The sequence below is a fragment of the Panulirus ornatus genome, chromosome 29 (genome assembly GCF_036320965.1).
Source record: "Panulirus ornatus isolate Po-2019 chromosome 29, ASM3632096v1, whole genome shotgun sequence".
NCBI classification, from domain to species: domain Eukaryota; kingdom Metazoa; phylum Arthropoda; class Malacostraca; order Decapoda; family Palinuridae; genus Panulirus; species Panulirus ornatus.
Genome location: NC_092252.1, coordinates 854174 through 870921, shown reverse-complemented (window position 1 = coordinate 870921; position 16748 = coordinate 854174). Strand labels below are relative to the sequence as shown.

General features: G+C 40.9%; 1 protein-coding gene across 3 annotated transcripts in view; it reads left to right on the top strand.

The window, feature by feature from the left end:
• LOC139757994 (uncharacterized) overlaps nt 1–16748 on the top strand; it is a 69082-nt gene that overhangs the window by 26276 nt on the left and 26058 nt on the right. For all 3 annotated transcript variants that reach the window (XM_071678946.1, XM_071678944.1, XM_071678945.1), the window contains exons 2-3: nt 8972–9722; nt 10613–10771. In XM_071678946.1, coding sequence (XP_071535047.1) covers nt 8974–9722; nt 10613–10771 — 908 coding nt within the window. In that variant the 5' untranslated portion in view covers nt 8972–8973. The remainder of the gene's footprint in view (nt 1–8971; nt 9723–10612; nt 10772–16748) is intronic.

The following is a 16748-nucleotide window of genomic DNA, read 5'->3' as shown; positions in this document are numbered from 1 at the left end:
AGGACAAGCAGGGTGCCACCCATCATATGTCACCTATGCACCATGTTGTGTTGCCGCTAACAGTGTCAGTCAGTATTTGATGATTTATGGTGAATGATATTTTAAAAAAATTTTCATTAATGAATGTTAATTTATTGTAACAAAATGTTACAAAAACCATATTATATATATATATATATATATATATATATATATATATATATATATATATATATTATCCCTGGGGATAGGGGAGAAAGAATACTTCCCACGTATTCCCTGCGTGTCGTAGAAGGCGACTAAAAGGTGAGGGAGCGGGGGGCTGGAAATCCTCCCTTCTCATTATTTTTTTTCAATTTCCCAAAAGGAACAGAGAAGGGGGCCAGGTAAGGATATTCCCTCAAAGGCCCATTCCTCTGTTCTTAACGCTACCTCGCTAACGCGGGAAATGGCGAATAGTTTAAAAAAAAAAATATATATATATATATATATATATATATTTTTTTTTTTTTTTTTTTCTTTTTATACTTTGTCGCTGTCTCCCGCGTTTGTGAGGTAGCGCAAGGAAACAGACGAAAGAAATGGCCCAACCCCCCCCCATACACATGTATATACATACGTCCACACACGCAAATATACATACCTACACAGCTTTCCATGGTTTACCCCAGACGCTTCACATGCCTTGATTCAATCCACTAACAGCACGTCAACCCCGGTATACCACATCGCTCCAATTCACTCTATTCCTTGCCCTCCTTTCACCCTCCTGCATGTTCAGGCCCCGATCACACAAAATCTTTTTCACTCCATCTTTCCACCTCCAATTTGGTCTCCCTCTTCTCCTTGCTCCCTCCACCTCCGACACATATATCCTCTTGGTCAATCTTTCCTCACTCATCCTCTCCATGTGCCCAAACCACTTCAAAACACCCTCTTCTGCTCTCTCAACCACGCTCTTTTTATTTCCACACATCTCTCTTACCCTTACGTTACTCACTCGATCAAACCACCTCACACCACACATTGTCCTCAAACATCTCATTTCCAGCACATCCATCCTCCTGCGCACAACTCTATCCATAGCCCACGCCTCGCAACCATACAACATTGTTGGAACCACTATTCCTTCAAACATACCCATTTTTGCTTGCCGAGATAATGTTCTCGACTTCCACACATTCTTCAAGGCCCCCAGAATTTTCGCCCCCTCCCCCACCCTATGATCCACTTCCGCTTCCATGGTTCCATCCGCTGCCAGATCCACTCCCAGATATCTAAAACACTTCACTTCCTCCGGTTTTTCTCCATTCAAACTCACCTCCCAATTGAATTGACCCTCAACCCTACTGTACCTAATAACCTTGCTCTTATTCACATTTACTCTTAACTTTCTTCTTCCACACACTTTACCAAACTCAGTCACCAGCTTCTGCAGTTTCTCACATGAATCAGCCACCAGCGCTGTATCATCAGCGAACAACAACTGACTCACTTCCCAAGCTCTCTCATCCCCAACAGACTTCATACTTGCCCCTCTTTCCAAAACTCTTGCATTTACCTCCCTAACAACCCCATCCATAAACAAATTAAACAACCATGGAGACATCACACACCCCTGCCGCAAACCTACATTCACTGAGAACCAATCACTTTCCTCTCTTCCTACACGTACACATGCCTTACATCCTCGATAAAAACTTTTCACTGCTTCTAACAACTTTCCTCCCACACCATATATTCTTAATACCTTCCACAGAGCATCTCTATCAACTTTATCATATGCCTTCTCCAGATCCATAAATGCTACATACAAATCCATTTGCTTTTCTAAGTATTTCTCACATACATTCTTCAAAGCAAACACCTGATCCACACATCCTCTACCACTTCTGACACCACACTGCTCTTCCCCAATCTGATGCTCTGTACATGCCTTCACCCTCTCAATCAATACCCTCCCATATAATTTACCAGGAATACTCAACAAACTTATACCTCTGTAATTTGAGCACTCACTCTTATCCCCTTTGCCTTTGTACAATGGCACTATGCACGCATTCCGCCAATCCTCAGGCACCTCACCATGAGTCATACATACATTAAATAACCTTACCAACCAGTCAACAATACAGTCACCCCCTTTTTTAATAAATTCCACTGCAATACCATCCAAACCTGCTGCCTTGCCGGCTTTCATCTTCCGCAAAGCTTTCACTACCTCTTCTCTGTTTACCAAATCATTTTCCCTAACCCTCGCACTTTGCACACCACCCCGACCAAAACACCCTATATCTGCCACTCTATCATCAAACACATTCAACAAACCTTCAAAATACTCACTCCATCTCCTTCTCACATCACCACTACTTGTTATCACCTCCCCATTTGCGCCCTTCACTGAAGTTCCCATTTGCTCCCTTGTCTTACGCACTTTATTTACCTCCTTCCAGAACATCTTTTTATTCTCCCTAAAATTTAATGATACTCTCTCACCCCAACTCTCATTTGCCCTTTTTTTCACCTCTTGCACCTTTCTCTTGACCTCCTGTCTCTTTCTTTTATACATCTCCCACTCAATTGCATTTTTTCCCTGCAAAAATCGTCCAAATGCCTCTCTCTTCTCTTTCACTAATACTCTTACTTCTTCATCCCACCACTCACTACCCTTTCTAATCAACCCACCTCCCACTCTTCTCATGCCACAAGCATCTTTTGCGCAATCCATCACTGATTCCCTAAATACATCCCATTCCTCCCCCACTCCCCTTACTTCCATTGTTCTCACCTTTTTCCATTCTGTACTCAGTCTCTCCTGGTACTTCCTCACACAGGTCTCCTTCTCAAGCTCACTTACTCTCACCACCCTCTTCACCCCAACATTCACTCTTCTTTTCTGAAAACCCATACAAATCTTCACCTTAGCCTCCACAAGATAATGATCAGACATCCCTCCAGTTGCACCTCTCAGCACATTAACATCCAAAAGTCTCTCTTTCGCACGCCTGTCAATTAACACGTAATCCAATAATGCTCTCTGGCCATCTCTCCTACTTACATAAGTATACTTATGTATATCTTGCTTTTTAAACCAGGTATTCCCAATCATCAGTCCTTTTTCAGCACATAAATCTACAAGCTCTTCACCATTTCCATTTACAACACTGAACACCCCATGTATACCAATTATTCCCTCAACTGCCACATTACTCACCTTTGCATTCAAATCACCCATCACTATAACCCGGTCTCGTGCATCAAAACCACTAACACACTCATTCAGCTGCTCCCAAAACACTTGCCTCTCTTGATCTTTCTTCTCATGCCCAGGTGCATATGCACCAATAATCACCCACCTCTCTCCATCAACTTTCAGTTTTACCCATATTAATCGAGAATTTACTTTCTTACACTCTATCACATACTCCCACAACTCCTGTTTCAGGAGTATTGCTACTCCTTCCCTTGCTCTTGTCCTCTCACTAACCCCTGACTTTACTCCCCAGACATTCCCAAACCACTCTTCCCCTTTACCCTTGAGCTTCGTTTCACTCAGAGCCAAAACATCCAGGTTCCTTTCCTCAAACATACTACCTATCTCTCCTTTTTTCACATCTTGGTTACATCCACACACATTTAGGCACCCCACTCTGAGCCTTCGAGGAGGATGAGCACTCCCCGCGTGACTCCTTCTTCTGTTTCCCATTTTAGAAAGTTAATACAAGGAGGGGAGGATTTCTGGCCCCCCGCTCCCGTCCCCTCTAGTCGCTTTCTACGACACGCGAGGAATACGTGGGAAGTATTCTTTCACCCCTATCCCCAGGGATAATATACATATATATATACATATACACATACACACACATACACATACATAAGCACATATACACACACACACACATACATACATATACATATGAAAAATGTAAGAAACAATTTAGAAAACTGAAACTTCTAGCTTGAAATGAATGAAAAAAAAATGAATGTCACATAATGGTTCAACCTCTGGCTATGGAAAAAAGGAAATGTATAATTTATTTACACAAACGTCAATAGCAGTTCTCATCAATTTAACCATATATATATATATATATATATATATATATATATATATATATATATATATATATATATATATATATATAAGTTTGAAGGAATATATGGTGTGGGAGGCAAGTTGTTAGAAGCAGTGAAAAGTTTTTATCGAGGATGTAAGGCATGTTTACGTGTAGGAAAAGAGGAAAGTGATTGGTTCTCAGTGAATGTAGGTTTGCGGCAGGGGTGTGTGATGTCTCCATGGTTGTTTAATTTGTTTATGGATGGGGTTGTTAGGGAGGTGAATGCAAGAGTTTTGGAAAGAGGGGCAAGTATGAAGTCTGTTGTGGATGAGAGAGCTTGGGAAGTGAGTCAGTTGTTGTTCGCTGATGATACAGCGCTGGTGGCTGATTCATGTGAGAAACTGCAGAAGCTGGTGACTGAGTTTGGTAAAGTGTATGAAAGAAGAAAGTTAAGAGTAAATGTAAATAAGAGCAAGGTTATTAGGTACAGTAGGGTTGAGGGTTAAGTCAATTGGGAGGTAAGATCGAATGGAGAAAAACTGGAGGAAGTAAAGTGTTTTAGATATCTGGGAGTGGATCTGGCAGCGGATGGAACCATGGAAGCGGAAGTGGATCATAGGGTGGGGGAGGGGGCGAAAATCCTGGGAGCCTTGAAGAATGTGTGGAAGTCGAGAACATTATCTCGGAACGCAAAAATGGGTATGTTTGAAGGAATAGTGGTTCCAACAATGTTGTATGGTTGCGAGGCGTGGGCTATGGATAGAGTTGTGCGCAGGAGGATGGATGTGCTGGAAATGAGATGTTTGAGGACAATGTGTGGTGTGAGGTGGTTTGATCGAGTAAGTAATGTAAGGGTAAGAGAGATGTGTGGAAATAAAAAGAGCGTGGTTGAGAGAGCAGAAGAGGGTGTTTTGAAATGGTTTGTTCACATGGAGAGAATGAGTGAGGAAAGATTGACCAAGAGGATATATGTGTCAGAGGTGGAGGGAACGAGGAGAAGTGGGAGACCAAATTGGAGGTGGAAAGATGGAGTGAAAAAGATTTTGTGTGATCGGGGCCTGAACATGCAGGAGGATGAAAGGCGGGCAAGGAATAGAGTGCGTTGGATCGATGTGGTATACCGGGGTTGACGTGCTGTCAGTGGATTGAATCAGGGCATGTGAAGCGACTGGGGTAAACCGTGGAAAGCTGTGTAGGTATGTATATTTGCGTGTGTGGACGTATGTATATACATGTGTATGGGGGTGGGTTGGGCCATTTCTTTCGTCTGTTTCCTTGCACTACCTCGCAAACGCGGGAAACCGACAAAGCAAAAAAAAAAAAATATTTTATATATATATATATATATATATATATATATATATATATATATATATATATATATATATATATATATTTATATATGTATGTATATACTTTTTTTCATATGTATTCGCCATTTTCCACATTAGAGAGGTAGTGTTGAGTACAGAAGACTGAGCCTAAGAGGGAAAATCCCACCTGGCCCCCTTCTCTGTTCCTTCTTTTGGGAGTGTAAAAATTGGAGGCGAGGTTTTCCAGCCTCCTGGTCCCTCCCCTTTTAGTTGCCTTTTACAACATGCTGGGAATACATGTGTTTGTGTGTAGAAACTCCACTAGGAAAAGGAAACACGAGAATCATGAGCGCTTTTATGTGTTACCACATCTTTAGAGGACTAGATACATATAAACATTGCCTGCCAATTAAGTAGGCACAAGCAGGCCTGTGGCAATTCATATTGATGCAAATCATTTTAACCCACCTAAAATAGTTATGATATCCATCGGTGAAGTTAGCGCTCTCTAGCTGACATACCTCATAAACCCGCTTCAGTAGCAGTTTATCTGTTGTAAGAGATGGGAATGCTGTGTTGTGTTCTCCATTTATGCCATAGATTTTCATTGTTTTTACGCTTTTTGTACCTCTACCACCTACTATGATTGCAAATACTCACCATACAAGTGACAAAAGAGCTTCCATGAGTTCACTTTACAAGGGAAATAAACCTAAACCACTTTAGGAAATATGTAACATGACTGGTGTGAGCTTGAGGTCAGTGTACAATGATGGGTGAAGAATTTTAATGAAAGTGGTGGCACCAGTACACCAACCCTTGAGAACTGCCATGGAAAAGCAAGAAAAACTTCTTCACATACTCTGAATGTTTTTAAATGTTAAATCGATGTGGATCCACACTTGACTGCAAAAGAATTAAAAAACCTAGACTACTCAAATCGATGCGGATCCACTCTTGACTGCAAAAGAAATAAAAAAAACCTAGACTACTCAGTGATGTGTCTGTAAGGAAAATGCATTGCCACTTCCTTGAGGACCTAAGTACTGGGGCTGCAAGCTGCATCCCAAACTGCTCGTAACCCATATGCACCAACAGAAAAGAGTCTACTCTTGCGAGAAATATGTACAGTGGGATTTGGCTATTATAGAAGTATCTTGTGGAGTGATGAATCCACCTATTCTGTAATAGGTGGCCATGGCAGGGATGTGTATAGTTGATCAGGCTGTGATCTATTTGACCCAAGTACATTGCAAGCATTGTAATGTTCTGTGCTTCACTTATGATATGGAATTGTTTCAGTTACTATGATATTGCAGCTTTGTAAGAGTTGCCAAAGAATGAACCTATGAACAGACATAGTAACCCTGAGCTATGGTATGACCATCTTCCAGATTTGTTCAAATAGTGCAAGGCTAAAGTGTTCATGCATGATGGGGCTTCATGCCAAACTAGTCACTGATTGGCTTAAGGACTTAGCAGTGGAGTTTTTCAGTGACTGGCCAAGGAATTCACTGGATTTGGATCCAATAGAAAGCTTGTGAATGCTCATGAAATTGAAATTACGTAACAGGGATACTTTGTGGCTACCTAAGCTGGAAGTGGCCATTCTTGAAATTTAGCAAAGATGGACCTTGAATGACTTCAGAACTTTGCTGATTCAGTTCCTGGTCATTTCTTGAAAGGAGTGTATAATGAGGAAAGGGAAACAATGAAGGACTATTTGGAAGTGAATATGCAGTTTTCATGTTTTTTTCATGGTTATTCTTGATAGTTGTGCCACACCTCTGTCGCCCCTACTTCATTGGCAGGACATTGTATATAAATACAGTGTGAAATTAAGAGAACAAATAGGAACGTTGATGAAGGGAGCAAAAGGGGAAGTGGTAACAGGTAGTGATGAAGTGAGTATTTTGTAGAACCGTTCAATGTCAGATGATAGGATGGTAGTTGTAGGTGAGATGATCTGTAAAGTGAGAGGGTCTGGAGATTGGTGTGATGCAGAGAGAAGTAGTAGAAGCCTTTTGCAAAATGGAACGTGGCAAGGCAGCTGGAGTGAATGGTATTGCAGTTAATTTATCAAGAAAGGAGCTGACTGTGTTGTTGATTGGTTGGTAAGGATTTTCAGTGTATTTATGGATTTTGATGAGGTGCCTGAGGATGTAGTATGTAGGTTCTCTCATTAGCATATGACCTTATAATCACATCACAGCACCCTGTCACTACAGAAGCAACAAGAAGCATTACATTATGCAATTGGAACAGTGGCTTACCCATGACAAAATGTCTACATCTCCACAGTCACTCTTTTGATCCTGACAGACATGTATCAAACTAGCACCCTTCCGTAACCTTAAAGGTTTGATCATTTCTATTGAGCAAAACACCATCTGTCCTAGGTATCACTTGTGAAACACACTTGAATTTCTTTTCCCACATCACAGACATCAGCATAACAGCAACATGCAAAGTTAATGCCCCCAGAACACTGATTGGTACCAGATTTGGACATAAGAACCAGTATCCTCTGCAAACAATTCGTCTACTCCACCATAAACTACATTTCACCATCGTGGTCATTAACCCTATCACAGGCAAATAAAACAAAGCTACTTCCACAAATGTTCACCACCTACACATTGAAACAAAGATTCTCCAAATACAATCCATCTCAATATGCTCAGCACTCAGTTCTGTGCAACAACACTAGAGCCTTCCCATCCACACCTTTCCATAACTAACCACCAAACCCCAAGATGAATTAAAAAGCTTACCCCAGTGCTACACTTCAGCAACCTGTAAATCTTTTCTCACAAAGCCTTCCACCCCCAAAAGACACAATGCTGACAACACATACCTTCCTCCCTCATGCTTTAACACCACCCTTCCAGCCATGTACCCATCTGAAACTACATTTCCCAGACATGTGAATTTGCTGTGAATACCTCCCATCCCTACAACATTACAAACACAGATTCAATGTATATCAAGACCCTTGTTGCCCAGGATGCAACTACCACAGCAAGGCTGAACACTTACTTCACAGTAGCCCTGCACACTCCCCACTTCAACACAGACAACATCACTGCATCTCATGACCTGTGGTCTCACCTTGTGGATGTAGCTGGGATTCTGAGTGGTGCTGGAATTCCATAGAAGATAGAAGGGAATTCCTAGGTTAGGAAGGTAAGGTAAGGTGCAAGGAGCATCGGGAGGAGATGAATAGATTTAGTGAGATGATATTGGGACTAGAGATTGTTCAGTTGATGAAGGTGCTAGAGAAATTATTGTGATTCAGATTCAATGGAAGTATTTTGTATTTAGAGTTGGTATTAATGGAGTCACTGGTCTCAGTTGATGAATGAACTCAATATATGAAGTGAAAAAGTAAGAGACACTTTTATAAGTGTAAAAGTCCACATTTCTTTTTAACACTGGATATGGGTTATTTCAATTCCTTGAAAAAGCTTATGCAAGGGGTTGTCATGCTGTTTAATGGAAAATGGAGACAAGATAAAGATTTATAGTATGCCATGTTTTTTTTACCTTTAGACTAACACAGTAAACATATTTACAGTTTATGGATATACTGAAAATTATTAAAATATATTCTTTTCATAGGGATGCAGCATAGCTCTTTGTTGCGGACTCACAAGCTGATGCATTTGTGGAACAGCAGCAATTATGCAGCAGTTCTCGACAGTTTTGTGTTAAATTCCAAACACGCCTCTGCAGCATTCACGGTCTTTGCTGGTGTATACAATGGGAAGTCAAGTATTGAAGTAGAAGCGAATGAACTAAAACGGAGCAAGAAATTAGATTCCATCGTCTATCAGTTACAGAAGACATTTTTGAAAGTTAAGAGCAGAAAAAAAGGGCTTCATTCTTCATGGGACCATCATACTGTTGTACAGCCAGATACCTGTCAGTTTAAAGATGAACAGCACTCTGTTGACAAACTTCCCAGAAACAAAGAAAAGAACAGGGAAGTTACTCCTACAGTTATTAACAATTGCACTGATCGATACATCAGATCTGTACATTCCTCCAAATGCGATCAGTATGGAAAGGAATTAATGCAGGGAAGCTCACAAAAAGAACAAAAATGTATGCTTACTAGTAAAGAAAATGATGTGAAAAATATGCAGTTTTATGAGATGAAAACTAATCTTCTCACTCCAGCAGTTACTGAAAGTGTGGAAACTAGTTTGCATATTCCTAAGTTGAATAGAGTATTGAAAAATATATACCACCATGCTGGAGAAGGGGATCAACCAGAGAAGCCTAATCATGAAGAACAATCCATCCTGCTTGAGCTTGTGGACTGTGTGCAAAAACCCAAAGAACTGGCAGAAGTAGAGGATTATGTGAGGTAAGGATGATGATCTTTCATTGAAATACATGTTAATGTTTCAGGAATTATTTCTCAATGATTCAAAACATTTGAATTAATAGCTTGAGGAGACAAATACCAAGATATAACATAGTAATTTTTTGCTAATTAAACTAAAGGGGACAGTAACCAAGGAAGAAAGGCAGCTGCAAATTTAATGAAAAGTTTAGGTATATGTAAAGTTGGTTATGAAAAAGAATGTAATGAAAATGTGAGATTAACACCATTGTCCTGTAGTGAGGGGAAGGCATATATAACACCGAGGAGTTTCTGACATGCACCAAACTTGATTTTTATGAAGCACTTGTAAAGATGAATTGAAATACAGTATTAACCTTTTTTGAAGATAATGATAGTGCAGTAATAGTAAATTTTATTATTGATATAAGTTTTTGTAAAAGAAAAATGATTGGAACATGGAAAGAATAATATAGTTACTGCCATATATATATTATTTTATGCTGTATGTAACTGATAAAAGTTAAAGTCAGTACTCTGAGCTAAGACTGCTTATATTGCAATCAGATTTTTTTTCTATTTGTTATATGCACAGCAAGGTAGATATCTTTATGCCATGAGTAAGTGTACATATAATCCATATTTTGAATATTGTAGCTGATATTGCAGTGCACTCATGCAAATTCTTGCTCCGCTTATTAAGAACCTGAGTATATATAAACATTTATTAATAATCTCGCAGGCCAGCAACATAGATCACATTGTGATAAATTGCTTTCTGAAAGATTGGCTTGTCTTTGTCAGTGTAGAATCATCATTGTACTGTAAATGTTTTAACTATGTCTAATTAATTTTGTCAAGAAATTTTTCCTAGTGTATTTTCACTTGAACACTAGAAGATTTTCTTTTAGGCAGAATATGCAGCCACCTTTTCCTGTCCTTCGACGATTATGTGCATGGGGCAGTAAATCCAGTCAGGTGGGTATGATTCGTAAACTGCAGAAATTAATACAGCTGATGTATCCTGATGAATTCCGACAGCATTTGGGATTCAGGTATTATCTTGCAAGGTAAGAAGAACATTTTTAGAGCCTTGTTTTGGGAAGTTGAGAGGGGTCATGTAAGCATGTTCACTGTACTTATTTACCTTCACAACCTCATGATAACTATAAGAATCAGAATTCAAGTAGGATACTTTTGTTGTATACTTACTGTACAACAAAAGTATCCTACTTTTGTTGTATAGTAGGTAGCAGTTTCTTCTCATAGAATACAACAGTTAATGTGTTGGTAGAATGCTTTGGTGAAAGACAATGTAAGTAGAATGCAAGATGTTGTGGCAGTACTCTCCATCCCCTCTGACCAGAAGTAATTTCTTCCAATCATAGGGTTGTAGGAAACCTGTCTCATGTCACCATGATCAGTACACACCTTAGGTAGAGAGTTTTTATTTGTAATTATTCTTAACAATAGCTTTATATTGTCTTTGTACTGGGAGCCCCGAATATGAACATTTGGATGGCAAGATATTTAACTCAGGTTTTGGGTTATGTTGGGAAGGGAAAATAAAAGACAGTTTGGATGTGTATATGATAATTTTTTATCATTCTTGATTGCCATTTCCCATGTCAGTTAGGTAGCACCAGGGAACAGACGAAGAAAGAGTGGCCCATACAATGCACATATACATACATATCAACATATACATATACATACACATAAGCAGACATATACATATATGCACATGTACATGTTCATACTTGCTTGCCTTCATCCATTCCTGGCATTACCCAGTCCCACAAGAAACAGTATCGATACCCCTTGCTTCAGCGAGGTATCACCAGGAAAAAAAGACAAAAAAGGGCCACTTTCGTTCACACTCAGTCTCTAGCTGTCATGTGTAACTAGAGACTGTCATGTGTAATGCACCGAAACCACAGCTCCCTATGCACATCCAGGCCCCACAGACCTTTCCTTGGTTTACCCCAGGCACTTCACATTCCTTAGTTCAGTCCATTGACAGCAGGTCGCCCCGGTATACCACATCGTTCGAATTCACTCTATTACTTGCATGCCTTTCACCCTCCTGTATGTTCGGGCCCTGATCGCTTAAAATCTTTTTCACTCCCTCTTTACACCTTCAATTGGATCTCCTGCTTCTCATTGTTCCCTCCATCTCAGACACATATATCCGCTTTGTCAACCTTTCCTCACTCATTCTCTCCATATGTCCAGACCATTTCAACACACCCTCCTCTCCTCTCTCAACCACACACTTTTTATTTCCACACATTTCTCGTACCGTTTCATTACCTACTTGATCAAACCACCTCACACCACATATTGTCTTCAAACATTTCATTTCCAACACATCCACCCTCCTCCATACAACCCAGTCTATATCCCATGCCTTGCAACCATATAGCATTGTTAGAACTACTATTCCTTCAAACATACCCATTTTTGCTCTCCAAGATAACATTCTCTCCTCCCAGACAGTCTTCATCGCTCCTAGAACCTTCACCCCCTCCCCCACCCTGTGACTCACTTCTGCTTCCCTGGTTCCATTCGCTGCCAAGTCCACTCCCAGATATCTAAGACACTTCACTTCCTCCAAATTTTCTCCATTCAAACGTACAGCCCAGTTAACATGTCCTTCAACCATACCGAACCTAATAACCTTGCTTCTATTCACATGTACTCTAAACTTTCTCCTTTCACATGCTTTTCCATTCTTGGTCACAAACCTTTGCAGTTTGACACTTGAATCAGCCACCAGAGTTGTATCATCGGCAAACAATAACTGACTTACTTCCCAGGCTCTCTCATCCCAACAGACAGCATACTCGCCCCTCTCTCCATAACTCTTGCATTTACCTCCCTAACCACCCCATCCGTAAACAAATTAAACAACTATTGGGACAGCACACTCCCCTGCCACAAACTAACCTTCTCTGGGAACCAGTCACTCTCCTCTCTTCCTACTCATACACATGCTTTACATCCTTGGTAAAAACTTTTCACTGCTTCTAGCAACTTACCTCACACATCATATACTCTTAAGACCTTCCAAAACACATCTCTGTCAATCCTATCATATGCTGTCTCCCGCATTTGCGAGGTAGCGCAAGGAAACAGACGAAAGAAATGGCCCAACCCACCCCCATACACATGTATATACATACACGTCCACACACGCAAATATACATACCTATACATCTCAATGTACACACATATATATATATATATACACATACAGACACCAACATATATACACATGCACACAATTCACACTGTCTGCCTTTATTCATTCCCATTGCCACCTCGCCACACATGGAATAACATCCCCCTCATGTGTGCGAGGTAGCGCTAGGAAAAGACAACAACGGCCCCATTCGTTCACACTCAGCCTCTAGCTGTCATGCAATAACGCCCGAAACCACAGCTCCCTTTCCGCATCCAGGCCTCACAGAACACTCCATGGTTTACCCCAGACGCTTCACATGCCCTGATTTAATCCATTGACAGCACGTCGACCCCGGTATACCACATCGATCCAATTCACTCTATTCCTTGCCCGCCTTTCACCCTCCTGCATGTTCAGGCCCCGATCACTCAAAATCTTTTTCACTCCATCTTTCCGCCTCCAATTTGGTCTCCCACTTCTCCTCGTTCCCTCCACCTCCGACACATATATCCTCTTGGTCAATCTTTCCTCACTCATTCTCTCCATGTGCCCAAACCATTTCAAAACACCCTCTTCTGCTCTCTCAACCACACTCTTTTTATTTCCACACATCTCTCTTACCCTTACATTACTTACTCGATCAAACCACCTCACACCACATATTGTCCTCAAACATCTCATTTCCAGCACATCCCTCCTCCTGCGCAAAACTCTATCCATAGCCCACGCCTCGCAACCATACAACATTGTTGGAACCACTATTCCTTCAAACATACCCATTTTTGCTTTCCGAGATAATGTTCTCGACTTCCACACATTCTTCAAGGCTCCCAGGATTTTTGCCCCCTCCCCCACCCTATGGTTCACTTCCGCTTCCATGGTTCCACCCGCTGCCAGATCCACTCCCAGATATCTAAAACACTTTACTTCCTCCAGTTTTTCTCCATTCAAACTTACCTCTTACATATTCTTCAAAGCTGACACCTGATCCACACATTCTCTATCACTTCTGAAACCACACTGCTCTTCCCCAGTCTGATGCTCTGTACATGCCTTCCCCTTTCAGTCAATACCCTCCGATATAATTTCCGAGGAATACTTAACAAACCTATGCCTCTGTAGTTTGAACACTCACCTTTATCCCGTTTGCCTTTGTACAGTGGCACCATGCATGTATTCCACCAATCCTCAGGCTCTTCACCATGATCCATACATACATTGAATATCCTTACCAACCAATCAACAACACAGTCACCCCCTTTCTTAATCAATTCTACTGCAGTACCATCCAAACCCGCCTCCTGCCGGATTTCGTCTTCTGCAAAGCTTTCACTACCTCTTCTCTCTTAACCAAATCATTCTCCCTAATTCTCTTACTTCACACACCACCCCAACCAAAACGACCTATATCTTCCACTCTTATGATCAAACACATTCAACAAACCTTCAAAATACTCACTCCATCTCACTTCATCACTACCTGTAATTGCTTCCCCACTTGCCCCTTTCACCGATGTTCCCATTTTTTCTCGTCTTAAGCACGTTATGTACCTCCTTCCAAACATCTTTTTATTTTCCCTAAAGCTTAATGATACTCTCTCACCTCAACTCTCATTTGCCCTCTTTTTCAACCTCTGCACCATTCTCTTGACCTTCTGCCACTTTCTTTTATATATCTCCCAGTCATTTTTCTCTCCTTTTTGCAAGTATCATCTAAAGGCCTCCCTTTTCTCTTTCACTAACAACTTTACTTGTTCATCCCTCCACTTACTACCCTTTCTAATCTGCCCACCTCCCACCTTTCTCATGTCACATGCATCTTTTGCACAAGCCATCACTGCTTCCCTAAATGCATCCCATTCCTCACTCACTCCCCTCATGTCATTTGCTCTCACCTTTTGCCACTCTACACACAATCTTTTCTGGTAATTCATCACATAATTTTCCTTTCTGGTCACTCACTCTCACCACTCTCTTCTCCCCAAGATTTTCTCTTCTTTTTTGAAAACCTCTACAAATTTTCACCTTTGCCTCCACAAGATGCCTCCACAAGATAGTGATCAGACATCCCTCCATCTGCCCCTCTCAGCTTATTAACATCCAAAAGTCTCTCTTTTACACACTTATCAATTAGCACGTAATCCAATAATGCCTTTTGACAATATCTCCTACTCACTTATGTATATCTCTCTTTTTGAATCAGGTATTCCCAGTCACCAGTCTTTTTTCAGAACACAAATCCACAAGCTCTTCACCATTTCCATTCATGACACTGAATACCTCATGTACACCAATTATACCTTCAACTGCCACATTACTCACCTTTGCATTTAAATCAACCATCACTAAAACCCTGTCTCATGCATCAAAGCTGCTGACACACTCGCTTAGCTGCTCCCAGAACACTTGCCTTTCATGATTTTTCTTCTTATGACGGTGCATAAGCACCAATAATCACCCTTTCCGTCCACATTAGTTTTACCACATCAATCCAGAATTTACGTTCTTACACTCTGTCACATACTCCCACAACTCCTGTTTCAGTAGTCCTACTCCTTCCTTAGCTCTTGTCCTCTCCCCAACCCCTGACTTTACTCCCAAGACTTTCCCAAACCAGTTTTCCCCTTTACCCTTGAGCTTCATTTCACTCAGAGCCAGAACATCCAGGTTTCTTTCCTCAAATATACTACCTGTCTCTCCTTTCTTCTCATCTTGGTTACATCCACATACATTCAGACACCCCAGTCTGAGCCTTCGAGGAGGAGGAGCACTCCCCGCTTGACTCCTTCTTCTGTTTCCCTTTTTATATATATAGTAGGAAGGAATATGAAAGAGAAAAGAGTGGCATTTGGGTGGTATTTACTGGGAAAGGGTGCAAATGCTTGATGGACGTATGAGAGAAAGTGGCCGAGGATGGTACAGGGGTTGAAAAAGAGGGCAAATGAGAGTTGGGAAGAGTGGGTATCAGTAAACTTTTGGGAGAATGATATATTTTGGAAGGAGGTTAATGTATGAAGAATGATAAGAACAAGTAGGAACATTGGTGAAAGGGGCAAAAGGGTAGGTGGTAACAGGTAGCAATGAAGTGATGAGGAAATGGAGTGAGTATTTTGAGGGACTGTTGAATGTGTTTGATGAAAGGTTGGCAGATGTAGAATGTTTTGGGCAGGGTGGTATATGAGGTGAGAGAGAGCCATGGAGAGGGTTTAGTGAAGAGATGAGAGATGGTGAAAGCCTTTATGTAAGGTGAAATGTGGCTAGGTGGCTGGAGTGGATGGCATCGCATTTGAATTTATTAAGAAAGGAGGTGACTGTTTTGTTGATTGGTTGGTAAGGATTCTTATTTGATGTATGGATCATGGTGAGGTGCATGAGGATTTGCAGAATGCATGTATTGTGTCATTGTATAAGGGCAAGGATGATAAAGGTTAGTGTCAAACTACAGAGATATAAGTTTGTTGAGTATACCTGGTGAGTTGTATGGTTAGGTATTGATTAGAAGAGTAAAGGCATGTACAGAGCATCAGACTGGGGAGGAACAGTGTGGTTTCAGAAGTGGTAGAGCATATTTGGATCAAGTGTTTGCTTTAAAGAATGTGGGTGAGAAGTACTTAGAGAAACAGATGGATTTGTAGATGGCATTTATAGATCTGGAGAAAGCATAAGATTGGGTAGATAGAGATGGCTCATGAAAGGACGTAATAATATACAGTGTGGGAGGTAAGCTACTAGAAGGAGTGAGAAGTTTTTATTAAGGATGTAAGTCATGTTTACAAGTTGGAAGAGAGGAGAGTGAATGTTTCCAGGTGAAGGTTGATCTGCACCAAGGGTGTTTGATGTCACCATAGTTGTTTGATTTG